Source organism: Pseudopodoces humilis, chromosome 5, assembly GCF_049639895.1.
Source record: "Pseudopodoces humilis isolate 2021_Gansu_Grassland_sample_001 chromosome 5, ASM4963989v1, whole genome shotgun sequence".
NCBI classification, from domain to species: domain Eukaryota; kingdom Metazoa; phylum Chordata; class Aves; order Passeriformes; family Paridae; genus Pseudopodoces; species Pseudopodoces humilis.
The window spans coordinates 64,085,488-64,104,472 of record NC_142204.1 but is presented as its reverse complement, the minus strand read 5'-3'; the positions used below and the strand labels follow the sequence as shown (position 1 = coordinate 64,104,472).

At 37.3% G+C, this 18,985-nt stretch overlaps 1 protein-coding gene across 8 annotated transcripts in view; it reads left to right on the top strand.

Annotated features, from left to right (window-relative positions):
• PCLO (piccolo presynaptic cytomatrix protein) overlaps window positions 1–18,985 on the top strand; it is a 328,066-nt gene that overhangs the window by 30,571 nt on the left and 278,510 nt on the right. For all 8 annotated transcript variants that reach the window (XM_088054917.1, XM_088054916.1, XM_088054918.1 and 5 more), the window contains exon 3: window positions 1,241–2,641. In XM_088054917.1, coding sequence (XP_087911043.1) covers window positions 1,241–2,641 — 1,401 coding nt within the window. The remainder of the gene's footprint in view (window positions 1–1,240; window positions 2,642–18,985) is intronic.

Sequence of the window (18,985 nt, the reverse complement as noted above, 5' to 3'; positions counted from 1 at the left end):
AAAAAGAACTGTGAGACCATCGAGACTTGAGTGAGAAACAGCATGCAGGAATCTTCACCCTTAAGAGAAAAGAGACTTGGGCTGTGTGTTCTCCTACTTGTGGTTCCGTCTGTTGCAGTGGTGTGTGTAAATGCTGTAGCTGGCACCCTGTGTTTCACACAAAGACTAAAGAATAGGAGAAGAGCTGCAGGTGACCTGCTTAAATATCTGCTTGCAGGTAGAGGCCCATGGGACTCTGTACCATATTGAATGGCATTTTTGCTGCCTATAATGTTTCTGCTAGTGATGGAAAGTGTGGAAAGTAACACGTGACCACGTTTTAGGCAATTTGATCCTTTCTCAGATGGTGAAGCTGGGCTTTTCTGTCTTACCAGAAATATGGTTTCCCCCTCATGTGAATACTGCTTGGGAATAATAAAAAAAATGTTTTCAAGTTTGAGGTAACTATAATTGATGAGAAACATGAGTAAATACATTATTTGCATTATTCCTTCTCCTTTGTGTGAAAAGAGGGGCCTATTGTCTACAGAGGTATAGTAATTACCCTGAAAACTTCTAATAACAAAGGAATTTTGAGAAACCTAATTATGGCTCTTGAAGTACCATCAGGGCTCAGGCAAAGCTCCTCACTGATTTTGGATAAGCACTTACACCCTGAAACTGGTGGTGATTCTTAAGTCTGTGTTATACACCTCCGTGGCTAATTCATTGGATACATATGAACTGCCAATACCTGTGATCTGTAATTTAAACCATTAGCAAAAGCACAGGCTGTATTAAGAGCTTCATAGATGTATGCTTAAAGATAATTATGCATTTACTGTGTTTTAATTCTGATTATTGTTTTCTGTCAGCACACTTGATGTGTTTAACTATTTTAGCAGTATTTGTCATTATTCTGGCAAATCATTACGGTAAATGAATCACTGGGTCCCATGAAATTCCAATGAATTTTTTTTTATTCTGTGGGGTTTTTATCCTCCAATATTCAGCTGTGTATAAACTGAATGTGAAGCTATTAGAATCATGGGCTCAGTGATAGCTTGACTCACAGTGATGTGGAGAAGAATGAAAATAATCAGCTGTGCCTGTTAATTGCAAAACATTATTTGTAATATTTTTCCCTTTTTACACAGAAGTTTAAAATATTGGAGCAAGTCCTACGTTAGAATAACTTATTATTATGCTTATTTTATTAACTTTGTCTTATCCTAATTATAATTGCCTTTATTTTTTTCAGATCAGTGAGTGGCTCTGTTTAAACTGCCAGGTGCAAAGAACATTAGGAGGTGACTTAGCACCAGGTCTTGGTCCTGGGCCACAGCCACCTGCACCCAAACAGAAGACACCCATTCCACCTTCAACAGCCAAACCATCTCCCCAGCCACAGCCTGTTCAAAAGAAAGATGTAACTCCAAAACCTGATCCTTCACAGTTAGCAGATTCAAAGAAACCTCCGCCACAAAAAAAGCAAACACCCTTGCCTGGGTCTCCTCCTGTAAAATCAAAACAACCCCGTGCAGAGCCCACTGATACCTCCCAGCAAATAGATGCCACTCCAAAATCAGATCAGGTCAAGCCAATGCAGGCTGAAGAAAAGCAAAAACAAGCCAGTTTTCAGAAGCCTACAGCAGACACTGTATCTACCTCTGCAGCACCAGAGCAGAAGCAGGACTTGGCAGGCCCCAGACCACCAACTCAACAGAAAGTGACAGACTCCCCAAAGCCTGAGCTTGCAAAGCCATCACAGGACACACATCCAGCTGGGGATAAACCAGATTCCAAACCTGTTCCACAAGTGTCCAGGCAGAAGTCAGACCCCAAGCTTGCATCTCAGCCTGGGGCTAGACCAGATGCTAAAGCTCCAAAGCCTGTTGAGCCAACACAAACAAAAGATGATCTTAAAAAGTTACCAACAAAACCAGCCCCAAAGCCTGATACAAAACCAGCTCCCAAGGGCCCACAAGCAGGGGCAGGACCCAAGCCAGTGCCAGCACAGCAGGCACCTCAGCCCCAGCCACCTCAGAAAACTCCTGAACAGTCGAGGCGTTTCAGCCTTAACCTGGGAGGCATCACTGATGCCCCTAAGCCTCAGCCTACAACACCACAAGAAACAGTTACTGGGAAACTGTTTGGATTTGGAGCTTCATTCTTCAGCCAGGCCTCAAATTTGATTTCCACAGCGGGTCAGACAGGTTCTCAGACATCGGGCCCCCCTCCGCCTGGTCCTGCAGCAAAGCAGCCCCAGCCTCCAACACAGCCTCCAGCCCTTCAAGCAGCCCCCAAAGAGGCTGGTCAGGCACAGCCTCTTCCAAAAGCTGTTCCTGTAAAGAAAGAAGCCAAGCCTCTTACAGCTGAAAAATCAGAGCCGTCAAAAGCGGATAGTGTTTTAACTAAAGGATCTGATTTCGAAAAGAAGCCTGGTTTGGCTAAAGATAGCAAGCCTCAGGCTGCTGAAGCTAGGAAACCTGATGTGCTGTTGGAACCAGAGAAAGCTAGCCAACCTGAAATGTCTTGTCCCCTTTGTAAAACTGGACTAAATATTGGTTCTAAGGATCCTCCCAACTTTAATACCTGTACCGAGTGCAAGAAAGTCGTGTGCAATCTCTGTGGATTTAACCCAATGCCGCACATAGCTGAGGTAAGGTGATGGAGTCTGTATTAACCCTGTATTCCTACCTACAGGCTCCCTGTGCTGTGAAGACATAAATAGCTGGATTTTAGCTATTGAATTGTTAAGAAATTTTCTTGAGCATTTCATCATCTGAAGTCTTTTAAAATTAAGTATCTGTGTTGTATGAAACTTAGTCACTTGTCAGATAGTACTTCTGATGAATTTTTGGCATATTAAGGAGGTCTGGTAAAGGTGGTTGCTAGGGCTTTGAGACATAAACAGATATGTTTATGAACTCCTTTGAAACTGGTGCTACTATGACACAGCAAACTATTGTACTTTCAGTCTGTTTAAGGCTTTTTCTTACACTTCAGCATTGTCTCCTAATGTGTGCTTCTTTAACCAACGCCTTTGATTGAAAAAACTGTTGAATGAAGAAATGTGTTAATGTGTAATTATTGCCCTTCCCTCCTGTTTAATGCATCCCTAAATTTCTTCCATTAATCTCATTCTGGCTCTGGAGTCTTTGCATATGTTGATGCATTCATTAGGGAGGTTGAAGTTTGAGTGATACCTGTGTGGTGAAAGATGTAATTTTTTGGCAAGAACAATACAAGGCTCACAAAGTTGCTTCATTTATCAAAGACTGTCAGTTTGAATGTGCTTTTTCTGTGATTGCCTGAGACAGCTACTCATATTTAAAAGAATTACATAACTTATTTTCAACAGTTTCCTCATTGCATGCTTTTATCTGCTTCCTTTCGTTTTTTGACCAGGGGATTGGAAACTTTATACTAGCTTAATGGGAAGGTAGAGGCACATCTTATGTGCCCTATGAATTTGGCAAGTTTAATTCAACAGAAGCAGACCACCTAAAAATACTTGTGAGAAGTTGAAATGTTTAAGTTGCTCTGTGCAGCACATGAGGACTGGGCTGTTGGTGTTCTGCCTTTGAAATCTGAATGAATAAATGACAAATGACTGCCAGGGTTAAAGGATATCACATCTCAGTCTTAAGATGAGAATAAATGTGGGAAGAAATAGCATATTGCAGGAAAAATATTGCTTATTATGTTTTCATATGTCTTTCTTTGTGTATTATTTTCTGGAATATTCTATCATTTGAGAGGTCTTTTTCCTAATATAATAAGCACATTTTATCCATCACGTGACTATGTTGTCTAATGTATTTGTGGTCATTTAGGTCAGAAAGAGGGGTCTGAAAATGCAGGAAGATTGATCAGTGATCGAAAATTGGGATTCAGTTGATTTTTAATGTTTTTTATGAACGTAATACTGTCAAACCCACACACTTCATCATTGTCCAATGCTAAGTATACATACTTTTATGAATTTAATTTTGAAAAATGCTTATGACTTTCTCTACTATGCATTCACAGAGTATTGTGGAAACAAGATGTGTCAGTTCTGGTGAAACATTGCTCAAATGATAGCTGTGCAAGTCCCAGTGCATGACTTCAGAGTTGACTTAGTTGTGATGGTGTGGGACTGCCTTGTGGTGTGCAGACACTTTACCTTGATTTCTTCATGTTAACATGAGAAGGCTGGTACTCTGTTTCAGTTTTTCTGTTTCACTGTTTTCTAAGAAGATTCCCTCTGTTTCTGCTCTTTAGAATATCCAGAGCTTGAAATACAAGTTATTTTCTTTACTCTGACTTCCTCATACCTAGCTTTGTTTCTCTTTTGGCTCCTGCTTCTTCGTCCTTGTACTACACATTTTCACCTCTGTTCACGTTTTCTGTCTTGCCTTTTTTTCCACTCAGTTTTGCTAGAAAGTGGCAGTGTACTTTTCCTTCACAATAGGAGATGGTTTGCTTGGATGAGAGCGTCCTGACTCATAAAGATTTTCATAAAGATTGGACAGACAGAACAGGGACCTCGTAGTTTCATCTCCCAGATGTGCTGTGTAAATAACTTATTTATGGTCAGATAGCAATTCTGTCCCTGGATGCTTTTACATGACAGTAACATGATGGTGAGCAAACAGTTTATTGTCACTTGCATACTCTATTCATCCACCAAATTCTTCTAATGTGTCCACTACTGTCTTGGAGGTTTTATTTACTTGTCTCTTTCTTTGGGGGTTAGGAAGGAGAAATAGAAATGCTTTTTAAAATTGGTCTTTCTGGTGGTTTTCTACCTAATTCTTTAATTCCTATGCTGTGCATTCAGATAAAAAATGTAATTCCAGAAGCTACATGTCTTCTTGTCCCCAGAAGTGATTTTGGATGAACAAACATACTGCATCTTAAACATAATCTTAGTTTTTCTATGGGCCTGCAGCTTTATCACAGTTATTCTGACAGTTGCTTATGTGTTATCTACATTTTGTTCCCTCAGTAATGGCTGAAAATGAGTGGTGTTTTATTGACTGAGTGATGGCTGAACCCTTGTTGCCAACAAAGCTTGTATTAGGCTATGTCATAAGGATCAGTCCAATGGAACAGGGAAACCAGTGTTTCATTGTCAAATGCAGAGGAGCATCTAAACCTCAGGGGCACTTCTACCTTAAGATCTCTCAGCAGGGAATTTTTTCCAGCCAACGTGCTGCTGTACTGCAAACAGGGCTGAGAGTACTTTTAAGGGAAGAAAGTGCTTTCTTACATTGGCAGTTATTTTTTCTTGCCTGTATGTGACAGAAATAACTTTCAGAAAACTCTTTAAGCTGCTGCAAACAGTCAGTCCTCTAATAACCCCTCTACTGCAGAAAATATAACTAGACTCTTACCTAGTCAAAATCAACAATATGCTATTTACTTCAATGAAATTGTTTTGATTTGTGCAAGCAGAGAATTAAGCTAGACTACTTTTTCTTAAAATGCACTGATTTTTGTTTTTCTCCCTGATTTGTTGATACAACACTCAAACAGTTATTTACTTAAATGGTAATTTATCCATGATGCAAACAGCCACAAATGATTAAATAAATGACACTTGATAGATTTCAGAGACCCACAGGACCATGGGAACCCTAGTGCATTAGCAGACTCCTTATTCTGCCATTTGCTCAATGGGGAGGAGAGCTGTTTACCAGCTCTGTAATTAGCTTTCCAGCTCAGGTAGTTGGAAGCAGCTCTATTTTTAGCAACAAAGCACAAGATCACAACTGCTGAAGCCAGAAATGAAATGTGTGGCAACGACCATTTTGTGCATTTAAAACTCGGTGAACTGTTCAGAATATTGAGCAGGAGCAAAGATGGTTGTCTATAATGTAATTTAGTATGTTGAGGTCAGGAATGTAGAACCTGTGATAAATTAATGCAGTAATAAAATGTTAAAAAAAAAAGGTGGTTTAAAAGCTAAACTAAGGGAAAATAAGATAATCCAGATTTTTAGATTCTATGTGGGAAATATAAAGGATAACATCTTAATAGAATCACGTTTTGAACAGAAAGAACTGAAAATATGAAGTGTGTATATGTGACCGCACTAATGGATTTAATCTAATAGAACTGCCAGGAGAACAACAGAAGCACTTTTTAATCTACTGATAGCTATACAATTACCTGGAAAGGCACTGGGAAGTAAAGAATGCTCTATGTGTGAAATAAATTACTGGTGCTACAGAGAGGAGAGAAACATTTTGAATGATGGAGAAGGACAGGGAGAACTGGGGAAGGGCAGAAGAGACATCATATCTCTGACTTGGTAAGGATTTGTTGTTTGAAAAAGATGTAATCTGTTAGATATGTGATCAGAATACAGAATATAAACAATTTTAGAGTGATATTTGTTAGCATGTTTATTATGGCACATGTAGTTTGTATGAAATTGTTTTGCACTGGTGGATATCATGACAGGAATCTATAAAGCTTGATTGTTTCTGGCCAATCCATATATTCTTATATAGATATATATTTATAAATAGATGGATAAATTGCCAAAAGAATTTACATGTTTTTCTAGTAACTCGTTTTACCACTCCTACTTATTAGACCTAACTAAATAAATAACTTTTCTTGTCCCCACAGACTATAAAGAGAAGGAAAAGCAAAAATATAAATGATTTTTTTTTTAAAAGTAAGCACAGTGCTATCATTAAACTCCATATTATAACCAGGTGAAAAATTGGTACCTTGCTGTTCAGTATTAACTTATAGAAGTAGCACTAAATAGCATTTTGGAACTGATATAAATCTCTCTGGATATGAAGTGAGCAATTTTGTGGTGTCATGTACCTGGATACATCTTGGGTTTTTCTACCTCCTCCCAAAATCCTGCAAAAAGGGTACTGGCATGGGTGAGCACCCAGTGTAAATAATTCTGCCAGGTTCTGTTTTTCCAAGACTTCACTGATATGTCAAGTGGAGTGGTGGCCTGGGCAAGTGTGCCCTTATACTCAAGCTTCAAAAGTAGGCTTTTGAAGACTTTTCCCCACACCTGGAAGAAGTGAATCAGACCCTGCTATTGAATGCCCAAATGTGCCTTGGACTTCTTAAAACAAGTGTGCAGCAACATAATAAAGTAATCCATGTATAATTCTAATGAAAATCCCTAATATAGTGTACTGCACCATCTGAGGTGACACCCACTGCCTATCTTTAATTAATTAACAGCTCTATGCTGTCATGTATTTCCTACTTAAAAAAGCTCAGACCTCTCTGCAAACTGGCAGGTTCAGCTCCTGTAAGAAGCTCCTATCTTCTCTCTTATGTTTGGTGATGAGTTGTTTTGGAAGCAGATGGTGTCTGGGAAACCCAGTGAAGAAGAATTTGCACTAAAGAGACAAAGAGAAAAACAATCACTCCTTTCAGCTGCATAATTTATCTTCTCTGCTTCTTCCCTCTCCCTTTGAAGAACCTTTTAAAATTTTGAATGTAAGAAATTGAATGCTATTACTGTTTAATAAAGTAACTAAATAATACAGAACATAATAGGCTAATACAATGTACTCCCTAACATTTATGGAAATTTTATCCATTAAATGATAATTCTTTATAATTGAGAAAATATTACAACTGCTGCTAATTATTACTTTGAAAGATAAAATCTGGTATTGAAACAACAGAGTGGATGTTAGATGATTTAAAAAAACACTATATTTCTTGACTGTCAGAATGAAATTAATCTCACTCCAAATTAGGTATCTTACTTTTCTGTTTAACTTATTCAATATACATGACAGACATATATATTAAATTGGAAGTATTTTTCATAGCAGAATGATTAATCTCTTCAATTTTTCCTATAAAGTACATATATTGCATATGTACAGAATAGAAGGGCTAATATGACTCTGATGGATGATTTAATCAAAATTGAACACAGAGAAATATTTTTTTAAAAATGCCTGAATTCACTTTTTAAATAAGAGTGAAGAGCTTAAGCTTCATCAACGAAGTTAGATTTCTGATTCACATTTACAGAGGTATTTAAATGCTTAAAGACAGACAGATACTTGTAAGGATGTTAGGAGTTCATGTCCTTCTCTGATGCCTCAGCTAAACCAAAAAAAACAGCTTTGACATGATGATTTTACAGAAGTCATCTAAACCAAAAAACCAAAAAACCCAACTTTGACATGATGATTTTACAGAAGTCTGAACTTCTGTCTTTTGCACATGGCTTGAGCTGTTCCTTTGGAGCAGAGTCTAGTTTCTGTTTAACCCCCTTTGAAGTCCAGACATGGAAACCTCTTGTGTGGTCTGATTTTGGTGTGTCTTTGAGAATAGTTCAACCAGACGCAGTACTGCTGCATTAAGCATACCAGCTACAGCTACTTTAATAATTAATAACAATGATTAAGCCTGCTCATGGTCGAGTGTGATGTGGTGGGGGTTTGTCAAGTTGATTTCTTCATCAATGGTATTATATGCAAAATACAGATCTGCAAATAGACGTGTGACTTCAAGACTCTCCTCAGGCCTGTTGCTGCCGTGGTACAAGCCAAGCTTCTTGTCTCCCAGTTTCCTGCAAGACCCCATGAGTATGCACCCAGCTTTCAACAAAGTGAACCACTGCATCCAGTTAACCTATTCAGTAGATGTCCTGTGATGGTTTTGTTTGAATTCCCCATCACTGTAGAGGAAAATGAAAACATCTTTGCTTTCTCACAGCTTTCTCTGAACAGGTGTCTTTCAGTTCAGTAGGGCTGCTTAGTCCAGAGCATATTATACACTAATGCAGTTTCATTTTTTGGCAGTCAGGTTTTGCTGGTTATTTCTGAATGTGATCTTGGGATGATATTTGAAAGCAAGGCATCTTAGATCTCTGTGGTAATTAGTCAAGGCATGAGTTACAAGACTGCATTCTTGCTGATTTTTCTTTTCAGTATTTATGACCATAAAATTAAGTTTTGTTTTTTTCCCCCTGAAATTAAATTCAAGGAATGAAGATCGGTCTCATTGCTCAAAGTAATATTGTGACCTTTGGAAGGACTATTACCATGATTAATTGCCTGCTATTTGTTTCCTTTATTCTAGTCTCTAAAAGTTTTCAAATTACCTCTCTGAACAAGAACTCCATTGAAACCAACAATGAGATATAGCCATAAAGCCATGTAAGGCCAGATGGCTTTTATTAATGTTGGTAATAGCCACTGATGGTGTGAAATCCAAAGGGATGTCTACAGCAGCACTGCTGCTGGCACACACAGCTTCTGTCTATCAGGCTGTTTTTCATCCACTTGGAATTAATTTGCAATGAGTTCTTTCCTTATATACATTTATTCCATCTCAGATGCCTTTGCATTTTTGCAAGATAAAATGCTGAGGTGAGCAATTAATCCAGAGCTTTCAATGTTGATTTTTGTGGCTTGTTTTTCTCCTGTGCAGATAGTTTATAGACTAGAGTATTAGAGACAGTCAAGCCAGAGTCACAAATCTAAAACAGATTATCAGGAAAATTACTGACCTGGCCTTGAGCCAGGTGATTTTCTTCTCTGTTACTTCATTAGAAATTTGGTTGGTGTCCTATTATTGAATGAGGAAGAAGTCTTTTGAAAGCTAAGCTAGTATTAAATTTGAAGTTGAATTTTAGTTTTGAAATTTGAATATTTCTACTCAACTTTATAATAGTAATTTTAAAATAATTTATTTATTGAGATAAAGGTATTTCATGTTTTTCTTTTTATTACAGTATAATATTTTTTTAACATAATACGTTCATGCTTTATTGAGAAACAAAAATGCTTACTTCAGGGATTTTACATATGGCTGTGAGTTTTAGTTAATGTCACTGTAAGACCCAGTGATCCATTTCCATATGTTTTTTAAGCAAACAGACAAAATCTAATGTATGTTAAGTGCCTCAATTTTTTTTATTTTTTTTTTTTGGGTGGGCAGGTAAGACATTACATGCTATCTGATCGCATTAATGATATGTGGAGACCCTGTCATGAGATGTGTGACCATAGATATATAAAACATATAGCTTTTTGTAAGAACCCTCACATAGTTTTGGTGTTCTGATAGATTAATAGGAAGGAGCTTCAAATTAATTTTTTTTTGATATTCCAGGAATATGAAGAGCTGAAGCTCTTCCAAGGAACAAATGCTATAATAACATTTTGAAAAATATCTGAGGATTGTACATATCTGAAACCAGGATATTTTCCCCTGAATATTTGTCACTGTGATTGACTGTAGTAGGACCTATAGATATTGTAATATTTAATAAAATTCTGAGAAGACAGTATACCGTTAATTTAAATATTAGCATACATTTTGTGTTCTCATTTCTTGAAGAACAAGGCTATTTATGTTAAAGAAATTAAGTTCAAATTCCAGCATATGTTAAAAATTTCATGTCATGTTTCTGCTGACCAAAAGCTGAATGTTGTGACACCATAACACACACACCACACCAGCATATTAGTAAAGAAAGGTCAATGTTTCACACAAAGAAATTCTATAAAATCCCTTGTTTGCCACTATTGTGGGGTGATTTTAAACTTAATGGGATAGCATGAGCATAATCAAAGTAATTTTGCAACTAATTTTAACTGTTTGCAAGAAGTGTGACCAGCTGTAAAAATAAAAATTCAGATGTAAAGGAAAAGATTAAATGAGCAAGAGGGGACATTTACCTGATTTCTGTTTGTATTCTACACATTAATATTTTTCCCTGAGCAATGAAAAGATTGTTTCATTTAAGGAGACAGCAGTCAGTAATTATTTTTAGTTTTGCTGACATGCATATAATTCAGTGGACCAGAATGAGAACAAATGTGACTTTAGATTTAATGCTATTTATCTATTAAATTGATTTCTGCAGTATTACTAAGAGTAAGGATGGAGGCTGAGGGGAACCTAAGCCATTATATAGTAGTGGAAAGATGATTAGATTCATGCCAATAAGCTGCTGGAGATGCTGTATAGCAGCATTTGAAACAGGAGGTCACAGACTGATGTTGAAGAGGGGGATTAGCTGCTGCTGAACTATTCAGGCTGAATTTTGCACAAAATTCTGTTGAGTTGGGGAGGAGGGGTGAAAATATATATTTTTGCATCACTAGAAAAAAAATGTAAGAGCCAGTAGGCTGTATCAGACTGTAACACTCTTTGAGAAGAATGGTGAGGTGAATTAGCTGTCCTTCTGTGTTTTGGAGGTTAATGAAATTACTCAGAAAGTGAGGTAACTTAGGCTTCTAAGGACAAGACTGAAAGACCATCTGGTGGTCTTCTGTTTTTAGTATTTCTAGGTTAGTAAATTTCTTTGTTGTTGTTGTATTTTATTTTTGTTTTTACTCTTTTTTTACTTAGCAAACAGCCTTCACATTGGAAGTGGACCAGCTGTCATGTACAGAGATTAGAAATTGAACATATGAAATCTTGTCCTTATGTATACTATTTTAATGCATGTATTTCATTTTCCAGTTACTTTTTGTAGTTACCGTAATAATTTTGCTAAAGACTCCAGATATATTTATAATATTTTAATTTTTTGGAGGGATTTCTGACCACTCTCCTGAAATCCAAAAGGAGTATACTGTGATTTTTGTATTTGGTTTTGCAATGGCATTCCCATAATTGCTGAAGATGTTGACATAACTCTGATCCTCAACATTATTTGTCAATACAAATGACTGATTTTTTTTTAAGCGTCACTTCTGTAATTGATATTAAGTTTTGTATCTTCCCTTTTATAAGATAAGAAGAAGATGTATTTCTTTCTGGTTGATGACAAACTCTTAGCTATTGTCTTCAGGATACTAGTTAGTAACTACATTTTTGTACATTTAGAGCATGATATTAGAACCTTTACTGTCTAGATAAGCTGTCAGATATGCCTGTTCCTCACCCTCCCCCAAACCCTCCCCAAACAAACCAATCAGCTCTTAAATATCTACATAAGTATTATTCTTCCACAGCTATTCAATGGGAATTTTTACTGAAACTCTGAACTCTGACATAGTACAAGAGAACCAGCCTGGGCACATACCCAGCTTCGGATGCTCTCTTCTCTCTTTTGAATTACAGTAGGAAAAAGACTGGAAGGTTTGAAATACCTGTTATTAAATATTTTTGTTTTGAAATATGCACTAAATATTTTGTTTGCTCAGAAGTCATCTGGCACTGAATATTGGCTAAAACAGTAAAGTTTAAACATATTCTACTTCTGGCTCTTATTTTTTGGTGTTTCTTAGGAGAGGTTTCTATTTTTCTTTTAAAGTAAGAAGATTGGATTAAAGTCTCAGCACTATCTCTAAAAGTATTTTGAATTTTTGTAAAGTTTAACTTTAACAATAGAAAGGAAAAAACTCAAAACCAAACTTTGCTTAGATTTTTTTTTCCCATGTTGCTATTTTACTGGGAAGCCAAGAACTACACAAACTCTTCCACCAGTACAGAGTACAGGGGAATAATCACCTCCCTAGTCCTGCTAGCTATGCTCATAACTAAGGCAACCCAGGATGCTGCAAGTATTTTTGCATGGCTTTTTCTCAATGCCTCCTCTCCTTTTCATAGCATGCTCAAGGGCACAGAGTACATGTGTGGTGTCTTCCAGCACCATGGCAGCAGGGGGAAGTGAAGCACTTTGCTGTAAACACAACTTACACATATTACTGAAAGTTATGAGGTTCAGAGGAAGGAAGCAGTCCATAATCAGTTCATGCTAATGAATACTAACTTTAAACTGGCCATTAGTCACTGTGCATCAGTGAACTTCCCACAGTGGTTCTATAAAGTGCAAATTTTGCATAACTGATATATCTACAAAATATTCTCCTTATTGGAAGGGAGAAGGACTCTGCAGAGAGACTTGTAATGGTTGGATGGATGGGCAAAGTTGAACAGGATGAAGTTTAATAAGTCCAAGTGCCGAGTCCTGCATTTTGGTCACAATAACCCCCTGCAGTGTTACAGGCTGGGGATGGTGTGGCTGGACAGTGCCCAGGCAGAAAGGGACCTGGGGGCACTGGTGACAGCAGCTGGACATGAGCCAGCAGTGTGCCCTGAGGGCCAAGAAGGCCAACAGCCCCTAGACTGTATCAGGAATGGTGTGGCCAGCAGGAGAAGGGAGGTCACTCTGCCCCTGTACTCAGCACTGGTGAGGCCACAGATGGAGTTCTGTGTCCAGTTCTGGTCCCTCAGTTTGGGAAGGATGTTGAGACGCTTGAGCGCGTCCAGGGGAGGCAACGAGGCTGGTGAGGGGCTGGGAACACAAACCCTGTGAGGAACAGCTGAGGGAGCTGGGGTTGTTTAGCCTGGAGAAAAGGAGACTCAGGGGTGACCTTATCACTCTCTACAACTCTCTGAAAGGTGGCTGTGGTCAGGTGGGGGTTGGTCTCTTTCTTTAGGCAGCAGCTGACAGAAAGAGAGGACACAGTCTTAAACTGTGCCAAAGGAAATGTAAGTTGGATATTAAGAAAGAGTTTTTCATGGAAAAAGTGATAAAGTACTGGAATGTTCTGCCTGGGAAGGTGCCGGAGTCACCATCCCTGGAAATGTTTAAAACAAGACTGGATGTGGCACTCGGTGCTGTGGTCTAGTTGAGGTGTTAGGGCATGGGTTGGACTCAATGATCTTGGAGATCTCTTCCAACCTACTGATTCTGTGAATTCTGTGAAAATATGTCCTAGTAGATCTTCTCCATCGCAGGTATATATTGACTTCTCCAAGTTATATTAACAGGTTCAGCAATAAAGGTATAGATACAGTTTTGGAAGAAAGGAATGGTTAGGACAGGATCCAAGCTAAAATTTCATAGGACGTTCCAAGAGTTGAACTTTGAACCTGATCTGTATGTCTGGAATATTATTTGAATATTTGAATCAGTGTAGATAAATGTCACTTTCTAATGACTCCTCTTCCTAAATCAACTTCCTGTCATACTGAAAGAGTTGTTTGTATTTCAAATTGTTATTTTCTTCTATTAGCTATGGGTCTCATTTATCTTCTCAACTTTTACATTAATTGTTTTTATTTTTTGTGTCTCTTTTTGATCCAAGCAGTGGAGGCAAAAAAAAAAAAAAAAAGCAAGGTTAATGGGGTAACTTCAATATTTAGTAACTGGTTTTCCAGGTGCAGAACTTCTTTTGTTGCATCACATTTTATAAAGTGTATGGCTTTAAAAATACCCTGTAATTTACAGAGCTTTGAAACATGCTGCAATGAAAATTTGTTCAGTAGTGATCTATTTTCTGAACCTCTATGCATGTGAAAACAGTTAATCCCTAAGTTCCAATAGGATTTATGAGGTGTTTCATGCTAATTTTTTTTTTTATGACTTGTCCATATAGAATTAATAATTCTCTACAAACACATAATCTGTATTTCTTGATCTTAACTTGCTATTCAAAAATAAGTAGTCATTTTCCTTTTAGATCCAGGGCTATCAGATCAGAAATGGTGCATTATCACTAGAATTAAATTCTACTAGAGTAGATATTATAAATTCATAATTAGTAGCAAACAATTATTGATATATTGTAATTATGACAGGAATCAGGGTGAATTGTTTGGGTCTTCATCAACACACAGGATATAATTTTCAGAGCATGTCTAGGAAAATTTAATTTTGTTTCTGAGTCTGAAGCTATGATAGTGATTGCATTTCTTGCATGGCTTTTCCTCTCAGTTTGCTTTATTCCAGTTCCAATGTCCTTATGACTTGGATTAATCCTGTGTGCATTGCAAGGTATTAATATCCCTTTTAATTAGTTTCCTATTGCTTACATAGACTGTATGAAAAGTGGCTTCATAGTCTGTGAGAAATCATTGAACAAAGCATTGGAAGTAATTTAGTTCCTTTTGGTACAAAAGTTTGTATATCTCTAGTAGAAAGGTGTCCTTGTAATGGCAATTCAGTTTCCCCTGCACAGATTCCTCTTTTTATGCACTGAAATCTTATTTATGCAGCTCAGGAAAAGGAATGCCAGTAGATTGACACTGTTTTAAGTAGGTCATACTTTGAATTTTTAAGTACAAAATATGTACTTGCTGATAAACTAGGGTCAGGCACTAGTTAAAAAGTAGTTATTCCCCTGGCCCACCTTCTAAGACCTTTTACATTTTTGAATGTACCTTATGTGTACAGTTTCTGTTCACATAAAAATATTTATTTCTGCTGACAGGTCTCATCTGCTGTTTCTTTGGCATCACTTACTTCTCTCGACTTCAAGTCTGTTATACTAAATCTGTCTGAGAAGAGATACATCTTGAATTTTGTGTTTGTAAAACTAGCACTGCTATAGTATCTTTCTCTTCTCTACACCTTTTATTTTCAGCCATTTAAACAGTCATTCTTACTGCCTGTTTTTCACTTGATAGTTAAATGTGTGAATGTCATATTTAATTACTGAAAAGTAAGATCCATTTTTTAAAACATTAAGCGAAATGAAACGAGGCAAGTGGAAAGAAGGCACTGACAGAAAGACAATGATTTGCAAGTTAGTGCAATAAAAACTAATAAGTCCAGTTAACAAAAGTGTATTTCCTTGCAGTTACATTCCTTATATCTCCTGATTATACCAAACCAGAAGCCAGTGCTTCAGCAAGAAAAAATATGGCAGATGGAATTATTTCTATGCAAGTATTAAAAAGAAGGGCTCTACATTATCTCTGTCATGATTTAGTTTTGGGCTTCAAGTCCCTGCTGTCTATTATTAGCATCATAAAACATAATGGAAGTATTTAGAGATTCAAATGCATAGATTCATGCTGGATTTCACTTCCTTATGTATCTGCAGATGGTGTGTATATTTTTGCATATTGGATTTTATGGTGGTTAGAATACATTTGATGGGGTAAATGTAGGGGAGTGCAAAGATTCATTGCAAGTGATTCATTCAAAGCCTTATCTGTATCTTGTGTAAGCTGTTTGGTTTCCAATGAAGACTCTGAATCATTATCTTAGTTTTTCACTACTTCTTTTTAACTTTGACAAAACTTTTTTCCTTGTTCAGTCAAAAAGGCTGGGAGTCTGATCTATTAAATACTTGGATGTTTGATGTTGAAGGGTTTATCTATACATGAGCAGAATATTATCAAGTAAGACCTTGCAGTGCATGGAAAGAGAATACAGGAGGTCCATTTTTCTAAGAATTTTGATTCAAACCTCATATGAGCACTCCAGTGTAATTCTAAGTGAGGCAAGTGAAAGCAGTGTATGTTTGAATTTTGCACAACCTGCAAATATAAAGACAGAAAGTCGTGAAGATTCAGTGACAGGAATGGATTTCAATGATCAGTTACAAGTTGATCAACTCAATTAATTAGTTGTTTTTGGTTTTTTTTCCCCCTGGGCTCAGTGGAGTTTAAAAGCTATGAAGTTACCAAACTCAGTTCTTGAGGAACAGGCTTTCCTCACTATCCAGTTTTTAAAATTTCTTCACACAGGAAGATATTAAAAGGGAAAGATGAGTTTATGAGTACTGTATGGGTAGTGCTCACCAGGAAAATTTTCTTAACTTTTGCAGTGGATTTAATTTTTAATCACAGGTAGAAAATTAATGGAACCAGCAGCTTGCAAATTAGACAGAAGTGTTTAATTATTATGGAGTGTATATGAATGGAAAGTGAAGGCACAGCACAAGTAATTTCTTCTCCATTTGTTGTTTCATGAGAAGGAAATTCATGAAAGGCAATTTCTTTACCCATGCTGGAGTTCCACAGCACCTACTCATATGACAAGCTGTCTGTTAGTGTAGTCCTGTTGAGCTGACTGAAGTAATGTGGAAGGTGAGATAAGGGAAGGAGTTACAAGACAGTAATGTCTTTTAGAAGAAAGGAGTCTCAAAAATTAATCAAGTAGGTAACATAAATGTCATTTTCCTTGATTTATTTCTCAAGGGTTGATGGAAATGTCTGATTTCAGAGAGCCTGGCATTGTTCAATCAGCATCATGTAGCAACTGTTCAAATCAGTAGAAGTATGTTTCTTGATTTTAGAAAATAGTGTTGTCTGACAGGATGTGACTGAAATAAGTCAGCCTTAAGAACTAACAGAAGCAGAACTAAATACCAGTTTCAGTGCTTGCTCTCTGTCTGTGGGGATATATTTTCATAGTGGCATTTAGGATTTTAGAACTTCATCTTCTAAACTGATTAGCTATGTGAGAAACTTTGGCTCTCATGGTAGTTATTTCCAGATATGTTCAAAGATACGGCACTAGAACCCTAAACATTACTTCATCAAGCTTAGAAGGATTTTCAGGAAATATCAGAAACTTACAGTTCAAGCCTTAGTCTTGAAAGTAAAAAGCTTTCATATGAGTAATCTGATTTACTTTGGTCTTCTGGTTATGGCGCTGCTGTTTCCCACTCCATTGAAGGAGTGACTTATTCTATAAAGAGCTCTGATTATCTGATTGAACTTTTCAAAAAGAAAGAGAAAGCTTGTTAAGAAAGTAGGTGACAAATTTTGTTCTTCCTGAGTAAAGACCATTCTGATGTATGAAATCTTTTAAGAAGGTGACTAATATGGCACAGCCACTTAAAGTGATGCATACTGGTTTTTCATGGTCTATGTGTGTAGTTATGTAAGTTTTGAAAATATGTAATTGGTTTGTGGTTAGAAACTTCAGTCACATCCCTGTAATTGCTACAGTGAAATCCAGAAAATGTATCCCAGGCAGTTGTAGATGATTCCTCAGTACTTTTTAAATCTTGTCTCAGGCTTTTCTAAATTGGCAATTATTTTATTTGAGGAGAGGGGGAGTTTTTGTTGGTTTTTTTTTAACACAACAAAGCATGTTTTAAATAAGCAAATATATTGAAAGTTTTTTTAGTCTATGCCTATTATTGCAAAGAGGAGAAAAAGATTAGAATTTGGAGGAATAGCATCTTGAAGCAATAATACATTTAAAGATCATACTGAATGCATAAATTTTAAAGTTGCACTTTGAAGACCACCTGTGTCTCTGTAGATTGCTGAACCTGAACAGATCAATAAGATGACCAAGAGTTTGAGTCAGTGCTAATATACATTTAATCATTTATGCTTCCATTTGCATTAGTGATGATGCTGCTGAATCCTTTGCAGTCAATTCTGTCAGCAGCCAACATGACCAGGCTCTGTAAATAAGGGTGTTGAGGGTGACAGCAAGACCTCATTGATGAGGTGTGCATTGCAACAACATCTGAACAGGGCAAGCAGAGCAGGTGGTACATGGGATGTGAGACAACTAACACAAACATTTAAATTGCAGACACAGAATGACTGAGGTTAGAAGGTACATCAGTAGGTTATCTAGTCCAACCTCATGTCCAAACTAGGGTCCACAAACCACACCAGGTTGCTCAGGACTTTGACATCTAGTTTTGAAAACCTCCACGAACAAAAGCTGCATAAAATATGTGGACAACTTGTTCCAATCCTTCAAAGTCCCCAGGATGAGAAAAGTTCTCCACATACTCAGTTTAAACCTTAGTCTGCAGTTTCTTGTCCTCTCAGTGGGCATCACTTTGAAGTGCCTGGCTCTGTCTTGGTCTCCTCCTTAGGTTTCTGTTAGTTTCCTGAAGCAGACTTCTGCATGCTGAACAAACCTCTTTCCTTCATCTTCTCCTTGCAAGAGAGCTTTTCTAGACTCCGACCAACTTTGTTGCCTTTTACTGAGCTTTCTGCAGTTTGTCACTCTTGGTACTGGGAGAATGATACAGGATACAGTGTGTTAGGTGCAGTCTGATGACTAACGGGCTCACTTACATCTGCTGGCTATGGGCCTTTTAAAACAGCCCAAGGTGCTCAGACGTTCTGTGTAGCAAGAGTGCCATATCCCTCATGTTTAGCAATGGGCCCATGTTTTTACCGTCCAGACCTTTTCTTGCATATTTAGCATAGAAGCTATTCTTGTTGCCCTTGATGTCCCTTGCCAGTTTCAATCCTAGCTAAGCTTTGCTTTTCCTAGACAGATGGCTGTGCAGTGCTTCTAAATTCCTTCTTTGTAGCCTAATTAGAATGCTAGTTC